The sequence below is a fragment of the Pristis pectinata genome, chromosome 6 (genome assembly GCF_009764475.1).
Source record: "Pristis pectinata isolate sPriPec2 chromosome 6, sPriPec2.1.pri, whole genome shotgun sequence".
In the NCBI taxonomy this organism is placed as follows: Eukaryota; Metazoa; Chordata; class Chondrichthyes; order Rhinopristiformes; family Pristidae; genus Pristis; species Pristis pectinata.
Window position 1 is genome coordinate 58,813,046 of NC_067410.1, and position 18,753 is coordinate 58,831,798.

The window sequence follows — 18,753 nt, forward strand, 5'->3', positions numbered from 1 at the left end:
AATGGAAAGTACTCATTTAGTACCTCAGCCACTTCCTCTAGTTCCAGGCATAAATTCCCTCCTTTGTCCTTGAGTGTTCCTACCTTCTCCCTATCCACCCTCTTGTTTTTAATGTGTGTATAAACTCACTTGGGATTCTTCTCAATCTTACTCGCCAAGGACATTTCATGGCCCCTTTTAGCCCCCTTGATTCCCTGTTTAAGACAATTAAAACATTAGTGTCCAGTTATAGATGATTAAAATATCTACACCCAGTTTTAGTTGATTAAAACAACAGAGCCCGGTAAAAGATGATTCAAACATCATTGGCCAATTAATGCTGACTAAAACTTCAGTGCCCAGTTAATGCTGATTAAATCCTGGTTTCAGATGCTCAAAACATCAATGTCCAGTTATAGATTTCATCCACTATAATTCTAGAATCTGTTCAGTGTTGGAGAGGGGTTCTTAAAGTTTTGGATGTGCTTCAGGCTAGTTACTGCCCCCAGACATTCAGTGGCTGGGATCTGTTTCACAGTGAATAGGTCAAGTTGTGTCCAGGATCTGCTCCACATGAGCAATAGGCATCTAGGTGCAGGGTTGTACAGACCTTCTCTGTACTTGACTGGTCAATTAGTTTCTAGGCTCTGCTCTACATTGGAAAGGGATGGTTAGCACTTAGGACCTGTTCCTTTCTAATTGCATCATGGCCTGGTACGGCAATTCCAATGCACAGGAACGCAAGAGGCTGCAGAGAATAGTGGACACAGCCTGGTCCATTATGGGCACAGCCCTCCTCACCATTGACAGCATCTACAGGAGGCAGTGTCTCAAGAAGGATCCATCGTCAAGGATCCCCACCACCAGGCCATGCCATATTCTCACTGCTATTGTCAGGCAGGAGGTACAGAAGCCTGAAGTCCCACACCACCAGGTTCAGGAACAGCTGCTTTCCTACAACCATTGGTTCTTAAACCAAACTGCACAATGCTTATCCTACCTCAGCAGTGGAGCCCTATGGGCCACCTTTTGTACTACCATGGACTTCTCTCTGATTGTGTTTTTTTTGCACTACGGTCTTGTTATGACAGTTTATTTCTTCACTGGTGTATAATGTATGTATAATTTGTGTATAATTTATGTTCTGTGTGTTGGCTGCACCTACTTAACTCTGATGCTGCTGCAAGCAAGTTTTTAGTTGTACCTGTACCTCACTGTCCTTATGCACATGACAATAGACTCGACTTGACTTGGTTAAGGTTATTTAGTTAGAACTGTCTAGGGCCAGTTAATCCCCACATTCTACTATGTATTAGATAAGGTCAGTTAGTGCCCACAGGAGTTTTGTATTACAAAACGTGTGTCTGGAATCCAGTCCCTGGTGTAATTATTGGGCAGGATCTGTTCTGAACTGGACACCTCCCATTGTTTCATGCAGATGAGGGTCACATTCTGTCCGGGATCGGGTGTGCGCTGCATTGGTTCATCACAGACAACGTTCACTGTACCGGCACAATTCGGGTCTGGTACCTGTTCCTCGTTGGGCGGGGGTGATGCCGCTTGTGGGCCGTTTTTACCCCACCACACCCACCCATTCAAGATGAGGTGATCGTCCACAGTTATGCTAACTTAAATAAGAAAAGCCTTGTCCCACCCCGCAGCCACACAGACTCTGCACACTTTATTCAGTGGAGCGTGAGGGTGAGACAGGGAGATTACATTATCTCCGGCCACTGGCGCACTAAACACGCCTCTGTTCCAGGGATCCCGACTCAGAAGTGCAGTGCATTTTTCAGCGGTGAGCCCTGGTTGCTATGCCCCCCTCCTCACTGCCACCGCTGTCTCTGGGCTGATGTGTCGGCACTGAAGTCTCTCATTGTGAGGAATCGGCGACACCGCCCCACAGAAAAGCACGCCAAGCACACTGACCCGCTCCAAGATCTTCATAAAGGACCCACACACTAGAAATATCATAAAGATCCTCTTATCAACGTAAAAAAAATGAAATTCTTTTCATTTACCAAACAATGAGCTCCCTCTGTTGGCTGATGGACAATAACTTGTCCCCAACCCCTGTACCAGTTATAAAAGAGAAACACCCTCTATCACACTGACTCACTCAGCCCGGATCTTAAGCAGATTTGTGCTGCTCTTGCCCGATCTGGTCCTTTCGCTGAATGAGCACGGCGGGTGGTTTTGGGAGCAGAGCTGAGGTGAGGAAACCTTCGCGCCGAGTTCCAGGGGATGTCGGCGGCATCAGGTAAGTCGGTGCGCGGTTCTTTGCAGCGGGGCGAACAAAAGAGTCGGTGAAGAGACGGGTGGTGTCGGGAGGGGAGCGGAGGGGCAGGGAGAGGGAGAAGATGCCCGGGAGAGGGGGCAGGGAGGCAGGGGGAGGCGGCGGTGGGCAAGAGAGAGGGAACAGCAAAGCGGTGACAGACTGATAGTGAGGGGAAAAGAGGAGAGGGCGAATGAGAAAAGATTGTAATAACCAGAGGGGAATAATGAATAAGAGAGAAAAAGAAAAGCTTTCGTAATACCTCATGTTCTGAAGCCCTGTACATCAAAAAATTGCTGCATCAAAGTCTACCTGAAACCCCTTCTTTCTCTCAACAAATAACCCTGTGCTTGCCGTTATATCATTAACATCCTTAACGGTGTCCAGGAACCTTCACAATATGAGTTATTACTGTAATTACTTTATACTCTGCATTTTAAATATTTGATGAAAAGCAAGTGCTGAGTACCAGCCCTCAGGGAGCACCTCGTTGCATGCTGTGACTCCACACAGCAGGACACAGGAACGGCGCTGCACATGTAACGTGCTGCGTTTTACCAAACTATCATTAATCTTTGACTGCAGCCGTTCTCTCTGATAGCAATCAACACTCTTTGGAGGGCGTTTGTCTTACAGAAGACACGCCACTCCGGTGGCACGACTGTGTCGCCTATTAAACTGGGAATGTTTACAGTCAGGCTGCTGGAGGAGGCGGCGGGAAGGACACGGTTTTAGAAGTACACGTGAAACTTGGAAGCGACCGGGTTCAACAGGTACCTCATCCCCAGATCAAAGCAAGGGAGTCTGCTAAACCGGTGAAAGCCTACAGAAAGCAGGCAGGGTAATTGGAGAGAAATACAACGGAAAGATGTATGGACAATAGCAGACCCGGGGGAAGGGCAAAGGGGGAAAACAACCAGGGATTGAACCATCTAGGAACTGTCGGGGGGGGGGGTGTAGAGAGGGAGAGAGAGAGAGGGGAGAAGGAGAGAGGGGAAGGGGAAAGCGGGAGAGAGCAGGGAGGGGACGAGAGGGAGAGAGAAAGACCCTGGGGAGAGGGGGAGAGGGTGGAGAGGGAGAGGGGGAGGAGAGAGAGGGAAGGAGAGAGAGGGAGGGAGACAGGGTGGAGAGAGAGGAAGAGGGAAAGAGGGAAAGAGAGAGTGAGACAGGGAGAAGGAGAGAGGAGAGAAAAAGGGAGAGAAAGAGAGGGGGAAGCTACAATGGGAGAAAGGAAAAGAAGAAGAGAAGGGGACAGAAGGAGTGCAGGAATGAAGCAGTGAGAGGAGACCAACAATGAGAAGGGAGACTGAGAGACAATGGAGCAGGAGGAGAAAGAGATGCAGGTCAGAGAGTGAGGGAGATGGAGGGACAGAAGAGGCAGATCTGGTGAGGGGCAAGGGATTGCAGAGAAAGGGAAACAAGGTAGACAGGTCAAGAGGGAGAAGGAACATCCTGAGATAGGCAGAGACTGATGGAAAGAGCATGGAGGGGAGGGTGGGAGAAATAATAGAGGGGAAAATGTAGTCGAAAGCACAGTGGGAAGAGAAGATACAGAGAAGAGGAAAAGGAAAAGGCAGCGTGGCCTTGGGGGAGAGGTGGTGAGCCCATGGGGAGAGAGGCCGCAGCTCGTGGCAGGAGACAGAAGCTCATGGGAGGGGGTTACGGGGTGTGCAGAGCCTGGGAGACTTTAGGCAGGTGTGAGGGACAGAGAGCCTGTGGGTGGGGTGGAAGGAGAGACCATGGTGGGGGTTGGAGGGCGGTTAAGAGACAGGATGCCCTTGGTGTGAGGGATGGCTGGGGGCAGAGGTGGTGTGGCTGTGGGAGGGACGGGGGGATTGGGCTGGGAACATTGGTTGGGGTGAGTAGAAGATTCAAGAGACTCTGTTGGAGAGTGCTCCCCTCAGCCTTCCCAAAGCATTCCTCTCCCCACCCTCCCTTGCTGTCTCTCCTCTTGTCCCACCCCAACACAGCTCTCCATCCCTCTCCTCCCCCTCCCCATCCACCACTGTTCCCCCTCCAGCTGTTCCCCCGCACCCCCAAAGGGCTCTCGGGCTCCCTGTTTCCAGGAGACAGTGGGAAAGGAAAACAGAGAAAACAAACTGAGAGGGTGTTGGGGGGGAGGCAGGGAAAGGAGAGGAAGGGGAAGGGGCTGCAGAGAGAAGAGAAGGGAATAGTGAAGGAAACAGAGCAAGGATGCTGGCAGAGGGGAGAGATAAGGGAGGTCCCAACCTCCGGTGCTGTCTGTGTGGAGTTGGCACGTTCTCCCTGTGACCACGTGGGTTTCCCCTTGTGCTCCGGTTTTCTTCCACATCCCAAAGACATGCAGGTTGGTAGGTTAATTGGCCACTGTGAATTGCCCCTTGTGTGTAGGTGAGGCATAGAATCGGAGGGGGGGGGTTTGATGGGCTGGTGAGAGAGAGTAGGTTGTGGGAAATTAACTGGGGAATGGGATTGCTCTGAGAGCCATCACAGACTCAGTGGGCTGAATGGCCCATGGAAATATTGGAGAGTAGAGTGAGAATGGAAACAAAGAGCGTAAAGAAGGGTGAGGAAGGAAAATTCAAATGTCAGTAGAAAGGAAGGCAATTTCATTAACGGAACCACAGCAGAAAGAGATGGGGAGGAAAGAGGCAAGTGTCAGAGAGATACAGCTGGGCTTTCTCCATCAGCTTGTCTGAATCTGGTGTAAGAAGCTGCTTCATGTCAGATGATCCCCGGTCACTGCAGAATCCCCACCCCATCCCCCCACCCTTGAGTCTCTGCAAGTCCCTTTGAAGAATGTTTGAAGATTGCCTATGCAGGGTATCAGTGAACACCCCCAGGAGTCAGTACGAACTCAGCCCTGGCCTGCCCCTGTCTGCAGACTGCTCCATCAAACTGCTGGTCAAAGGAGGATGAAGGAGGGGTCTTGCTGGCTTGAGAAAAGCATTCCTTAAATTCTTTTTAACGGAACAGCTTCTATCTCTGGTAACTGAATCCTTCCTAGTGCTTTCTGAACGGTGCCCTGTGCAGAGTAAGTCAGCAGAGGGTTCAGCAGCTCGCTGAGAACTCCAGAGGCACTTGTTACTCGTCCCACACTCTTTGTTAAACTCACAGCCACCATGTGTGGGATGGGTCAATTCTCTCTGGCCTCCTGCTTTCTTTCTTCATCTAACAAAGTATCTCTAACAATTGGAACTGTGCTGAAAATCAAAGCACTGTCGTTCATTTCCCCTCTGCCTCGTCTGCCTGCCTTGTGTTTGCTTTGAATGTCCCTTCTTTACCCTCGCCACATGCATTGTCTCCTCATTGGCTTGGATCTCTTTATGGAAATCCTACTCAGATATGTTGCCAAAATAATTTGGAGTTGCAGGAAGGGTGGTGGCTGAGATATCCACCACCAAACTCCCCATCCTGACTGACAGAGGTCAGGTGCTCCCACTTGCAGGGGTGAGGCAATGAGGTCCAGGGGACAGAGCCCCTCCAAGTACAGGTGATAGAGCTGGTCACCCCTCCGGAGCTGAAGAAGAACCCAGGATAAGGTTGTGTTTGGATATTGCATCCATCACTGCATCACCTGAATCACAAGGGTATCAGGTCCCTTGTGAAATAAACCTTGGAGCCAACCAGTTCCTGAAAATTGTCTTGCAATTATAATGGTGTTGGTGCTGGTGATGAGTTCACTGTCTCCCTCACATCTTTATAACTAATTCTTCCAGCTATTGTTAACTTTCAACAGGAGTTAAATATATGGATGTCTCTTAATGCTTGTCTCCCCACATTCATTGTAAGTGCATTACCTGACCCACAGGAATCACACACACCAGTGGCACAGGGGGTAGAGCCACTGCCTCACAGTGCCTGAAGCCTGGGGTTAATCCTGACCTTGGGTGCTGTCTGTGTGGAGTTTGCACATTCTCCCCGTGACAGTGTGGGTTTCCCCCGGGTGCTCTGGCTTCCTCCCACATCTAAAGTTAGTAGATTAATTGGCTGCTGTGCTTCGTCCCCAAGTGTGTACGTGGCCGGTGGAATCTAAAACTTAATTGGTAAATTGGTTTATTATTGTCACTTGTGCCGAGGTACAGTGAAAAACTTGTCTTGCATACCGTTCGTACAGATCATTTCATCACAACAGTGCATCGAGGTAAGCAATAACAGAATGCAGAATAACATGGTACAGAGAAAGTAAAGAGAAAGAGAATCTGGAGGGAGTTGATGGGAATGTGGGGAGAATAAAAACGGGATTAGTGCAACTGTGTGGTTGATGGTCAGTACAGACTCGGTGGGCCGAAGGGCCTGTTTATTTATGGTATCTCTCCTTGACCCTGTTACTGTATGCTCACTGCACGATGCACGCAGGACTGCCCGTAGTGACCCCTACCGGCCACACTTGCTACCTTTCATTCCACACAAAGTTTGTTACAGTATCCCGCCCTCATCACAGCATCGCTGCAGCTGGGATCATTACTATCAACCACAATCTTAACTACATGTTCGTCTTTTACCATGAGTTCCTTTCACCGCACGCTCACTATTACAGATTCCATTCATTTCTGCAGGTTATATTGATTATTGCAGGCAACTAGATATCTTTGGGGGGGGGGGTTAAAGTAGAGGGACACTTAGTAATCATCTAAAAAGTTGTAGAACTAGAGGTTATGTATTATGCGTGTACAGACATTCAGTCCATAACGTTTAGGAAACATGCAAAATCTATCAAGTTAAAATTATGGTGCGTGCCTGATTACTAGCTGTACTGTAGTCATGTCTACAGGCTAGGTTCCTTATTGCAAGCTGTAAAGATAACTGGTCGCACTTATTACTGCATGCATGCGTTATTGCTGAATATTTGTCACCATTAGCTGCACTGAGTACTGCGGCCTACACGTATTGCTCCAGGCTACATTCATTACAGAAGTCAAACGCATCTACAACACATTTTTCTTTATTTTTGTTTGTACACTTCTTGCGCATCGACCCCTTAAAGACCACTTATGAAACAATTTACATATCGCACACAGTCTGCCTCTAACCCTGAAACGATGCACCAATGTAAGTGCACAGTTAGCAGTTTGCAATGAAACCTTCTGGATTCACAGTGCAGAGTTTGTAATGAGCTCTGTGACTGCAGTTAGCAGTTTCTAAGGAAGCCTTCTCGATCCACAATGAGCAGTTTGTAATGGGGTTAATGTGATCGCACATTCAGCAGGTTGTTCGTTACGGACAATTCACAGTGAACAGTCCGTAACGAACTGAAGAGGTACAGCTAGTTTTTCGTAATGAACTGAAATAAATACAGAAAATGCTAGAAATATTGGATAACAGGCAGGCAGCATCTGTGGAGAGAGAGTAAGATAATCGATATTTCAGGTCAGTGACCTTTCATGCGAAATGCAAACACACACTGAGTAGTTTGTAATGAAAACTGAAAATACACCCTGAGCAGTTTGTAAATGGGTCCCTTATTACACGAAGGGAAGCAATGTTGTAATTGGGCAGTGCATGTGTTTGGATCATGAATGCAATACGTGAATGGATAAAAAGCAACGATTTTGCAGCAGGATTTTGAGACCATGCAAAGACCGGTCAGTATGTAATCAGTTCTTGTGCTCCCAAATCCCCGCAACCATATGGAGCCCGCAAGAGGAGAAAGAAAGACAGAAAACGCTGGAAACTCTCAGCAGGTCAGGCAGCATCTGTGGCTGAAACAATAAATGTTTTCAGGTCGAGGATCCATTGTCAGAGCCCTGAGTTCTGGCGAAGGCTCTCAGACTTGAAACGTTAACTGATTCAGTCTCCACAGACGCTGCCTGCCCTGCCCGAGTGTTTCCGACGTTATCTGTCGCCATGTCTGATTTCCAGCACCTGCAGATTCTGTCTTTGGTTTACCGTTTGCTGGGAGTTGGTAACAGAGCCACCGCTTGTTTTCCAGATGTTCACTGAAGGTGCCCGCAGCCTGCACGCTGTAAGACCGGGGAAAGGCTACCATGGCGTACCCCATCCTGCCCAGCAACGCCAGCGGCCCCCAGTGCACCCAGGAGAGCGCCGAAGAGAACCTGTTCTTCTCCTCCTTCTACGGGGTAGTGTTTGTGCTGGCGTTTGTGGGCAACATCCTTGCCGTGTGGGTCTTCTCCTGCGATAACCACACCAACACCACCACCAACATCTACCTGATGCACCTGGCGGTGGCGGACCTGTCCTATGTGCTCATCCTGCCCATGAGGATGGTGTACCACCTGAGCCAGAACCACTGGCCCTTCGGAGAGGTGCCTTGCCGCATCACCGGCTTCCTCTTCTACCTCAACATGTATGCCAGCATCTTCTTCCTGACCTGCATCAGCGCCGACCGCTTCTTGGCCATCGTCTACCCGGTCCGGTCCATGCGGGTCCGCAAGCCGCTGTACGCCAACATCGCCTGCGTCGTCCTGTGGGTGCTAGTAGTTCTGGGAGTGGCTCCCATGCTGGGAGCGCCCCAAACTCTGCAGAGCAGCAATACCACCACCGTGTGCCTGCAATTGTACCGGGAGAAGACGTCCAGCTTTGCTCTGGTGCCCTTGACCGTCGGCTTCGTGGTCCCTTTTGTCACCACGGTCACCTGCTACCTGCTCATCATCCACAGTCTCCGCAGGGGCAACCGGATCGAGAGGCACTTGAAGGACAAGGCCATAAAGATGATCATCCTGGTGCTCACCATCTTCCTCGTTTGCTTCGTGCCCTACCACGTCAACCGCTACCTGTACATCCTGTCCACCAGCACCGTCCCCTCCAGCTGCCGGGACAGGCGGCTGATCGCCCTCAGTAACCGCATCACGTCCTGCCTCACCAGCCTCAACAGCTGCCTCGACCCCGTCGTCTACTTCTTCGTCGGGGAGAAGTTCCGGGAGCGCTTCTGCCACTTTGTGTGCGGCCGCAGGAAGAGGACGCAGTCCATCAGCCATGAGACCAAGACTAACGAGAGCTCCCTCAGCGGCAAGTCGGAGCTCTAGTGGGACTGGCGAGTGACGGCTCCCCCTGCCCAGCGGCCGCTTGTTGTTGCAGTGGGTGTGGGTGTGGTTGGTGTGTGGTGGGGGTGGGGTGTATGGTTGGCGCGTGTGAGGTTGGTGTGTATGTGAGAGAGAGAGAGGTTGGTGTGTGTGTAGTGTGTGTGGTTGGTGCGTGTAAGGTTGGTGTATGTGTGTGGGGTCGGTGTAGGCGTGTGTGAGGGTGTGTCTGTGTGTGTGTGTGTGTGAGGTTGGTGTGTGGGGGGAGGGGATTAGTTTGTGTGTGAGGCAGGAGAGTGTGTGTGCGAGGTTGGTGGGTGTGTGTTCTGTGTCCGTGTGCACATATTGGTTAAATTGTCGAGATTCACTTCTCAATCATCGCAACGTGGATTTGACTGGAGAGTGCGTTAGATAAATACAAATCAATCTGATGCCAATCATTGTTACTCCAGTGAAGTCCCAGTGGACACACAGTACTGAACCTGTAGCCGGAGTGAAGTCGGTCAGCACACACCCGTGAGACCACCGTCGGTGTTTGATGTCAGATCGAGATAGAAGTGTTAGTGAATACATCAATGAAACTCTGAGTGGACCCAGGATGACGTTTGACTTTTCAGAGGCTGGTTTGAGCATTGAGATCCTACCCTCGAGTACATCACAGCTGGATAAAAAAGCAGCAGCCACATCTGTGCCCCTCTGTCCAGCTGAGCTTGGATCTCCATGATACTTAGTGACAAATTAAATGAAGGAGTGAACTCGTTAAAAGAAAAGTGATGCTGGAATTATCAAAGACAACTTTCCCAGAGTAGTCACGGGGTGGGGAGGTAGTGCGTCGGCGTGGGGGCGGGGTGGGAGGTGGGTGGGGAAGGTCCATCAGGTGGGGAAGTGGGTGAGGGGGCTCTTCAGTTGTTCTGCAGCGTCGCTGTTGTTAGCCACACAATGGGTCCCTGGACCAGCTGGGAAGTGGCCAGTTCCAGGGCAGGAAGATCGGAAAACCCGCCAGTGAACTTTCCTTTCTTCTGGATGGGTCTCACCTCTCAACAAGGCAGTGCGGGAGAGGTACAAAGTTCTTGTGGTGGTACAGACCCTTCAAGCAAACGTCAAGTACGGCTCTTTGCAACCACCACCAGCATAGTGTTCTTTAACTTGTACAGTTAAACCTGCCCAGTTTACGCGCATTTGTTAAAACTGAAGCAACTAATCAAAGCGGGCTTCCAGTCCCAGGCAAGAGTGCAGGATCCCACACGGCTGTCCAACCCCGTCTCCACCTTCCTGGGACAGCTTGTCCAACATGGGATCTGACCAGCTCAGGAAGCTGCTCCCTTTTGCTGGTTGTTTAGGATGAATCTGCCACTGATTCCACGTCATCTCTCAGTCCCCAGCAGAGGTTATCTTCCCATCCCTTGGATACCTGCTCTATCTAATGGGCATATCAATGCAGGTGCTGGGGAGGCATTGAGCATGTAAAACCATGGACTAAACCTGCCATGAAATAAAAATTCTTTCTCTAAGCAAATGCATTCCACACCCCCGTTAAATATTGCAAAACAGCAGCACATTGGCTAGACTGATCCACACCAGTGTTTACTGATCCACACCAGTATATCCTGTCATTCATTGTTCTTTCCTGTGTTAACTGCTGCTACATGGTGTGGTCATTATTTCAGCCACATTCCTCGCCTGTGCTGCTGGTGGCGCCGTGATCTGTGGGTGTGTTATGTGCAACGTTGCCAGGACTTGAAGGACTGAGTTACAGGGAGAGGTTGGACGGGCTGGGACTTTATTCCTTGGAGCGGAGGAGACTGAGAGGTGATCTTATGGTGTTGTATAAAATCATGAGGGACATAGATAGGGTGAATGCACTCAGTCTTTCTCCCAGAGTTGGGGAATCAAGAACTAGAGGGAACAGGTTTAAGGTGAGAGAGGAAAGATTTAAGAGGAACTTGGGGGTCAATTTTTTGACACAAAGGGTGGTGTGTACGTGGAATGAGCTGCCAGAGGAAGTGGTTCAGGCAGGTACAATAACAACTTTTAAAAGACAATTGGACAGGTAGGTGGATTGGAAAGGTTTAGAAGGTTAAAGGCCAAATGCTGGCAAATGGGACTAGCTTGGATGGGGCATTTTGGTCAGCATGGACCAGTTGGGCTGAAGGGCCTGTCTCTGTGCTGTATGGCTCTATGAGTTGCACAAAATCCATAAGCCAGAGATGGGAGGCAAAAGAGTAATAAGAGTATAAAGCAAATGATCGTAAACTGGGTTGTAACACACCCGGATCTCTGCCTTCAGTTTCATCAGCTGCAGGTCCGTGGTTTCTCTGTACCCCCTCATCGGTCAAGCAGCTGAATCGCCCTCTGCTTGGGTTTAGCTTCCAGCAACATTTAGCAAACTTGGACAATGAATCAACTCAACGTGTTCCCCTAGTGGTGCCGTGCAGGCACAGCGCCCAGTGACACCATTCAGCACATCATGCCTCGGTCTCACCCATCTCTTCAGCTAAACTTCCCCCCCCCCCCCCCCCACACCAGCGAGACTCCTCGCTCTCCATCCTCCTCCTCACCAATTCCTCTAACTGACCCTTCAAAATCTTTATTCACGTTGAATAATCCCCCATGGTCCAGTAATAACAAAACATTTGGTATCTCTAATACACAGTGTTGTATTACAGTTTATTTTCACAGTTCCTGCCCCATCACTCTAATTTTGTTTCATAATGGGAAACTCCGAACTACACCCAATGATGGAGCAATGCTGTTAAGTCAGACCTCAGTCAGTCTTGTTACAGCCATAAATATGTCCTCAAAGTATTAATACAGTCAACCGTACATACACTTGCTGTATGTAGTCATACAGTATTATAAATTGTGATCGCAGGGTGTGAGTCCTCATATGAGCAGATTGATTGCATATTGATGGTTTGTTCCCATTAATCTCTGGTCCTCTATCACAGTTTATCTATCATGCTTATCACAGTTTATCACAGAATCTATCATGCTGATAGATTCTGGGAATACCTTCCCAACAACCCTGCCAGTCTCGGTGTCACTGAGCTTCTTCTCTGATTTGACATTGAATTACCAGTATTTTTCAACACAGACCAATGGATGGTAATCTGGGAACCTGGGAAGATTTTCCCTTATCAGTCAATGTGTGGCCCACACCACTGCATCCAATAACTTCCATAGCTCGGTATAGACAAGGATCATTGCAGCTCACCTGCTCATTGTGAGTTAGGTCAGTTCAATGAGAAAGGATAAAAACAGTGTTTGCTGGACTTAATGTTGCATAAAATGCACCAGTGCTGTTTAACCCTCATACAACATGCAACAGCTGCACAGTACATCTCACCAACACTCCCTGTCACACACCATCTCCACCAACACTCCCTGTCACGCACCGTCCCCACCAACACTCCCTGTCACACACCGTCCCCACCAACACTTCGTCACACACCGTCCCCACCAACATTCCCTGTCACACACCGTCCCCACCAACACTCCCCGTCACACACCGTCCCCACCAACACTCCCCGTCACACACCGTCCCCACCAACAGTCCATTACACACCGTTCCCACCAACACTGCCTGTCACACACCGTCCCCACCAACACTGCCTGTCACACACCATCCCCACCAACACTCTCAGCATTACATGCCCAGTTTTATAACATAATCCCTGCCAGTATTCCCGTTACAGCATCAGACAATCTGACATTCTCAGTGTTATGTCATTCATAACAATATTCCCAGTCTTTCACATAATCCCTATCAATATTCCCCAGTTACGTCACCCTACCAATATCCCCACTCCTATTCCCAGTGTTACACCAACACTCCCAGTGTTATAACATAATCCCTACCAGTATTCCCAGTTACACCATCATATTCTCTGACATTCCCAGTGTTACAATATTATCCACACTGACATTCCCAGTATTACACCATCCCATCCAACCCTCCAGTGTCATGAAACTGCCCACTTCCACAGTCCGTATTACAGCTCCATCAGCCTAGTTTTCTCAGTGCCACATCCCGTTCATCCAACACGCCTCCCCAGATTCAGTGCAAAACCCCACCCATCCCCTAACCACCCCGAATTCAACCCCCACCCCCCAACCCTCCCTACCCATCCCCCAACAACGTAACACAATAACCTCACAGAATTACACGGAGTAACAACTAATTCTGTTGTCCCTCTGTCCTGGCTACACTCTAACCCATGTATTCTGGTCAAAAACACTCTTTTCAATATGAGTCATTCAAAGGCAAATGTTCTTTTCCAGGCAGCTGGTGTCAATCACCTTGTATATTTTTCCTCTTTGTATAACCTCATTGTCCTGTCTCACTATTACTCCCTACATAACATACCTCACTCTAACACTCTGTAACATCCTCCACTCATGTAGGGAGGGAGACTACCAGAATGCTGCATTGTTACCATGACCCATGTGTAGTCTGATGCATCAGCTGCAGGTCTCCAACCCAAGGCTCCACCAACCTCCTTCTCCGCATCATTAGACTGTGCTTTCCTATTGGTCCTATTTGCCCACATAATGATTACCCTGTAATGTATAATGATCTGTGTACAATATTTCTATTGATTCAGTTCATGTGTCTCTTTTTTTAATGACTTGTGAACTTAAATACCATTTTCACAAAGTATGGAGTGGCTATTGTTTCTGTGTTTTGCAGTCTTTATGTGTAAAAATTTCTGTGTGAATAAATACAGATGGAAAAATGACAGCAAAGAAGCTTGCTTCCTTGTAACTGCTTGGTCCTGGACATCCAATCCAGGCAAATATTCCATGCCATGCTGAGATGAAGCATTAAGCAGAGGCACAGTCTATCTGAGCAGCTGAATGGATTTGTGGAAAAGCAGAGGTTTTCCCAGGTTGCGGATCAATATTCACTCCTCTCCATCAACAACAAACACCAAATCGATCAGAAACGTACCCCCACTGTTGCCAAAGGCTCGGAGCAAGAGACTGCAGGTGCTGCAAGTCAGGAAACCAAAGCAGAGAGTGCTGGAAGCACTCAGCAGGTCAGGCAGTATCCGTGGAGAGAGAAACAAGAGTCAGCATCAACAGTGGCACAGCTGGTAGAGCCGCTGCCTCACAGCTTCATAGACCTGGGTTCAATCCCGACCTCCGGTGCTGTCTGTGTGGAGTCTGTACGTTCTCCCTGTGACCCCATGGGTTTCCGCCGGGTGCTCCAGTTTCCTCCCACGTCCCAAAGACGTGTGGCTTGGTAAGTTAACTGGCAACTGTAAATTGCCTGAAATGTGTTGGTGATGAAATCTGGGGGGAGTTGATGGGAATGTGGGGAGAATAAAAAATTGGATTAATGTCAGATGAGTGTAAGTGGATGGCTGATGGTTGGCATGGACTCAGTGGGCCGAAGGGCCTCTCTCTCTGTGCTGTGTCTGTCTATGACTCTATAACTGCTGAAAGCCTCGCCTCTATTGCTTTCCCCACAGACGCTGCCTGACCTGCTGAGTGTTTCTGACATCCTCTGTCGTTGTGTCATGTATCAGTTGCTTTATTTCCCCACAAAACAACATTAACCACACAGTGACTGTACAAAGCCTGGGCTGTAGAGAAGCCCCAGAGGGACTGAGGCAACAGAAGACCCACGGATTGTGTCTCCAGCAGCCCGAGCACAGAGAACCACAGAGACATTCTACATAACGCTATGTCATGGCCTTAATTTTCTCACTCGCCCACTGAGCCTACCTGCCTGCATTCTTCACAAAGCCCAGGTCAGCCAAGGCCACCGAGCAAATCTCGCAGCAGAAGCAGTCTGGGTGCCAGTTATTGTTCATCGCCTTGATGACGCGGCCGATAATGAACTCCCCTGGACGGGCAGAAGGAAAGCAAATGAAAACCAAAGGCGAAGCTGCTCCATCACTGCTCAGTGCTAGTCCTTTCGGGCCTGCAGTGCAGGGCTGGGGTATCAGGTGGCTGTTCCCAACCCAGCAGAGAATCCAATCCTACACAAAACCTGGAGGAAGTCCGTCTCAGAGGCAAACCAAAGTACATCCATTCAAAGGGTATAGAGTCATTGAGAGATACGGCTCAGGAACCAGCCCTTCAGTGCACAGAGCCTGCACCATCAGCCACTCATTTACACCAATCCTACATTACTCCCATTTGATTCTCCCCACATTCCCATCAACTCCCCCCAGATTCTGCCGCTCACCCACACACTAGGGACAATTTACAGTGGCCAGCCTGCACTGCCTCAGAATGACAGAGACCCAGGTTCAATCCTGTCTTCTGGTGCTGTCTGTGTGGAGTTTGTACACTCTGGGCATTCCTCCAGGTACTCCGGTTTCCTCCCACACCCCAAAGACGTACAGGTTGGTAGATTAATTGGTCGCTGTAAATTGCCCCTAATGAGTCGTAGAACCTGGGGGGAGTTGATGGGAATGTGGGGAGAATAAAAAATTGGATTAGCGTAGGATTGGTGAAAATGTGTTGCTGATGGTCAGCACAGACTCAGTGGGCTGAAGGGCCTGTTCCTGTGCTGTATCTCCATCGGACTCCAGAACTCCAGGTGAAATGGAGAGAGTGAGGAGTCAAGGTTGAGACAGATGCAGACAGAAGCTTGGGAAAGATTATCGCTTCGACACAGGGGAGAATTTGATCCCAATTCAGACAACATCAGGACATGTGGAAGGGATTAAACCAGAAAGGGATAGAGGTTTGGTGGGTTACAAATCCCGGACAGACTGAGTCATTGAGAATGAGCAGTGCCCACGGCTGGAACAGACACGGTTGGGGGTGTGGGATGTTCCAATGTCCTAGGGCCACAGAGACAGAGACACAAAGCAGGGAAAGAGTCCAGCCAGTTGGCACTGACCACCCACGTCACAGGTTTGGTACATTCCTGGTAGACTGCCCATGGTTTATAACACAGGTCAATGGATTCAGAGTGCTCCTGTTCTGCCTTTTATGATGCAAGTTAGTTGGAGACATTAGTGGATGTTGGGAGTAATGTTTAATCATCGGAACTGAGGAAGGATTGTACAGCGGGGATTGTACAGTGTGGATTGTACAGTGTGGATTGTACAGCAGGGATTGTACAGTGTGGATTGTACACCAGATTGTACAGCAGGGATTGTACACCATGGATTGTATATCACAGTTTGTACGGCAGAGATTGATTTGTGCCATAGCTGAGGACCAGGGAGTTGTGACAACCCTGCCTGTCCACTGGAGCTGAGCCAGGGACACATGGGAACTCAGTCTCAGGTCACAGTCTCCATCAGTTCACTTACCCACAGGAGGTTGAACAGGGGAATCAGAGAGGAAATGGAACAGTTATGTACGGGGAAGAGGGAAGGGACTAGCACAACTGGATAAACAAATACAAGTGTACACACACACACACACACACACACACACACACACAAACACACCAGCACACCTCACATGTGGAACACACACACCAGCACACCTCACGTGTGAAACACGTACACACCAGCACACCACACACGTGGAACACACACAACAGCACACCTCATACGTGAAACACACAGACCAGCACACCTCACACATGGAACACACACACCAGCACACCTCACATGTGCAGATATGCTACACACCCATAAATACATGCACACACAAACACATAGATAATGGGTATGACCAGCCTCTCTCTCTCTCTCTCTCTCTCTCACACACACACACACACACACGGACCCACATATACGCACAGACTGACCCTCACTGACACAAACATCTGGAACATCTGGAATGAGTTCTCACCACATTGTCCACAGCAAGGTGCAAACAGCATCTGGAAGTCGTGTTCACAGTACTTCCTGCCTTCAAACTGAAAGAAAGGAGAGAAAAGTCAGCAGCTGCGACCGACAGCCAGCCTCACTGTGGCAGCCCTCCGTCCACAGACCTCAGACAGCTACTGAGTGAACACAACTGCACAGGGAGCTGGGAGCGCCTCTGGCACTTGTGGTGCCCGTGGAAATCGTTTCCATCAAAGGAGGGGGAAAGTATGCAGAATTATCTTCTCAAGATTAGGGTCTGAAGCCATGAGAAAGGAGGGTGTGAGGGCCGGCAGAGTAAGCTCGCTACCTGAAGGGGAAGTGACCTGCACCCTCCTGTCATTTAGTGGTGCAACTGGTAGAGCCACTGCCTCACAGCTCCAGAGACTCAGGTTCAATCCTGACCTCCGGTCCTGCCTGTGTGGAGTTTGCACATTCTCCCCATGACTGCGTGGGTTTCCCCCGGCTGCTCTGGTTTCCTCCCACATCCCAAAGACAGGTGGGTCGGTAGGTTAGCTGACAGCTGTAAATTGTCCCTGTTGTGTGGGTGAGTGGCATTATTCACTATTTATCTATCTATCTATCTATCTATCTATCTATCTATCTATCTATCTATCTATCTATCTATCTATCTATCTATCTATCTATCTATCTATCTATCTATCCATCTATCTATCTATTTATTCATTCATTCATTCATTCATTCATTCATTCATTTATTTATTTATTTGCCTCACGTACATCGAAACACACAGTGAAATGCATCTTTTTGCATTACTGAGAATGCGCTGGGGGCAGCCCGCAAGTGTTGCCACTCTTCCAGCATCAACATAGCATGCCTACAGCTCCTAACCCGTACGTCTTTTGAAATGTGGGAGGAAACCAGAGCATCCGGAGGAAACCCACACAGACACAGGGAGAACATACAAACTCCTTACAGAAAGCAGCGGGAATTGAACCCGGGTCGCTGCGCTGTAATAGCGTTACGCTAACCGCTACACTACCGTGCCACCCCACGATGGTGGAGGCGATGGAGCTCAAAGCTGTAGAGCCCCTCATTGTAGGACAGGTGCAGTTGTGACATTACAGCCAGGGAGATTACCCCCTCCCATCCCTGCACCAGGACAATGTAAAGACTGGCCAACACACAGGGGATAGCTTGACTCTCTGCTGGTATCAAACCAGCCATTTCTGCCGTAAGTCATCCATCTGTGATATTGATTCAGATAACCTCTCTCTATTAGTACAGCCTAACCTGCTGGTAATGGACCACAGCCCTGCTATTAGCAACACAACACAGGCAAGCAAGTGTAATCACTGTCTAACTGCCCAATTCATCTATTTGACTGGACAACTTATCTCCATGACAACCCTGGCCTCACCCTATCAGAAACATTCCCTTTGCCCTAGCCATCCCTTCCCCACTCTCTCTGCAACTTAAAACCACCTTTATTATCTCTTTCTCAGTTCTGATGAAGGGTCCTGGACCTGAAAAATTAACCCTGTTCTCCCTCTACAGATGCTGCCTGACCCACTGAGCATTTCCAGCATTTTCTGGTTTTATTTCAGATTTCCAGTGTCTGCAGTTTTAATTGATTTTCATCACCTCATCGCCTTAGACAATGTGACCCAGCCACCAATGCTCAGTGCTGCTGGTTCCAGGCAGAGCTGTGCAGTCATAAGTTCAGAAACAGGCCCTTCAGCCCATCGAGTCCATGCTAACCAGCAAGTACTCCTCCATACTAAGCCTGTTTACCTG

At 49.1% G+C, this 18,753-nt stretch overlaps 2 protein-coding genes across 5 annotated transcripts in view; one reads left to right on the forward strand and one right to left on the reverse strand.

Moving 5' to 3' along the window:
- The window catches only part of LOC127571224 (LIM and senescent cell antigen-like-containing domain protein 2), an 84,485-nt gene that overhangs the window by 48,519 nt on the left and 17,213 nt on the right, over positions 1–18,753 (reverse strand). For both annotated transcript variants that reach the window (XM_052017407.1, XM_052017406.1), the window contains exons 3-4: positions 16,981–17,047; positions 14,944–15,064 (exon numbers count right to left, since the gene is read on the reverse strand). In XM_052017407.1, coding sequence (XP_051873367.1) covers positions 14,944–15,064; positions 16,981–17,047 — 188 coding nt within the window. The remainder of the gene's footprint in view (positions 1–14,943; positions 15,065–16,980; positions 17,048–18,753) is intronic.
- Positions 1,867–10,042, forward strand: LOC127571225 (uracil nucleotide/cysteinyl leukotriene receptor-like). 3 transcript variants are annotated; one of them, XM_052017410.1, is made up of 2 exons: positions 1,867–2,192; positions 8,166–10,042. In XM_052017410.1, exon 2 carries the CDS (start codon positions 8,221–8,223, stop codon positions 9,217–9,219), a length of 999 nt encoding a protein of 332 aa, XP_051873370.1. In that variant the 5' UTR covers positions 1,867–2,192; positions 8,166–8,220; the 3' UTR covers positions 9,220–10,042. The 3 variants fall into 3 exon arrangements, with proteins under 3 accessions (XP_051873370.1, XP_051873368.1, XP_051873369.1); XM_052017408.1 differs by having other exon boundaries at positions 1,870–2,239; XM_052017409.1 differs by lacking the exon at positions 1,867–2,192 and adding an exon at positions 2,941–3,027.

What these genes read in the sequence shown, in the direction of transcription:
- LOC127571225 (XM_052017410.1), top strand. Translation starts at nt 8,221, where the DNA reads ATGGCGTACCCCATCCTGCCCAGCAACGCCAGCGGCCCCCAGTGCACC.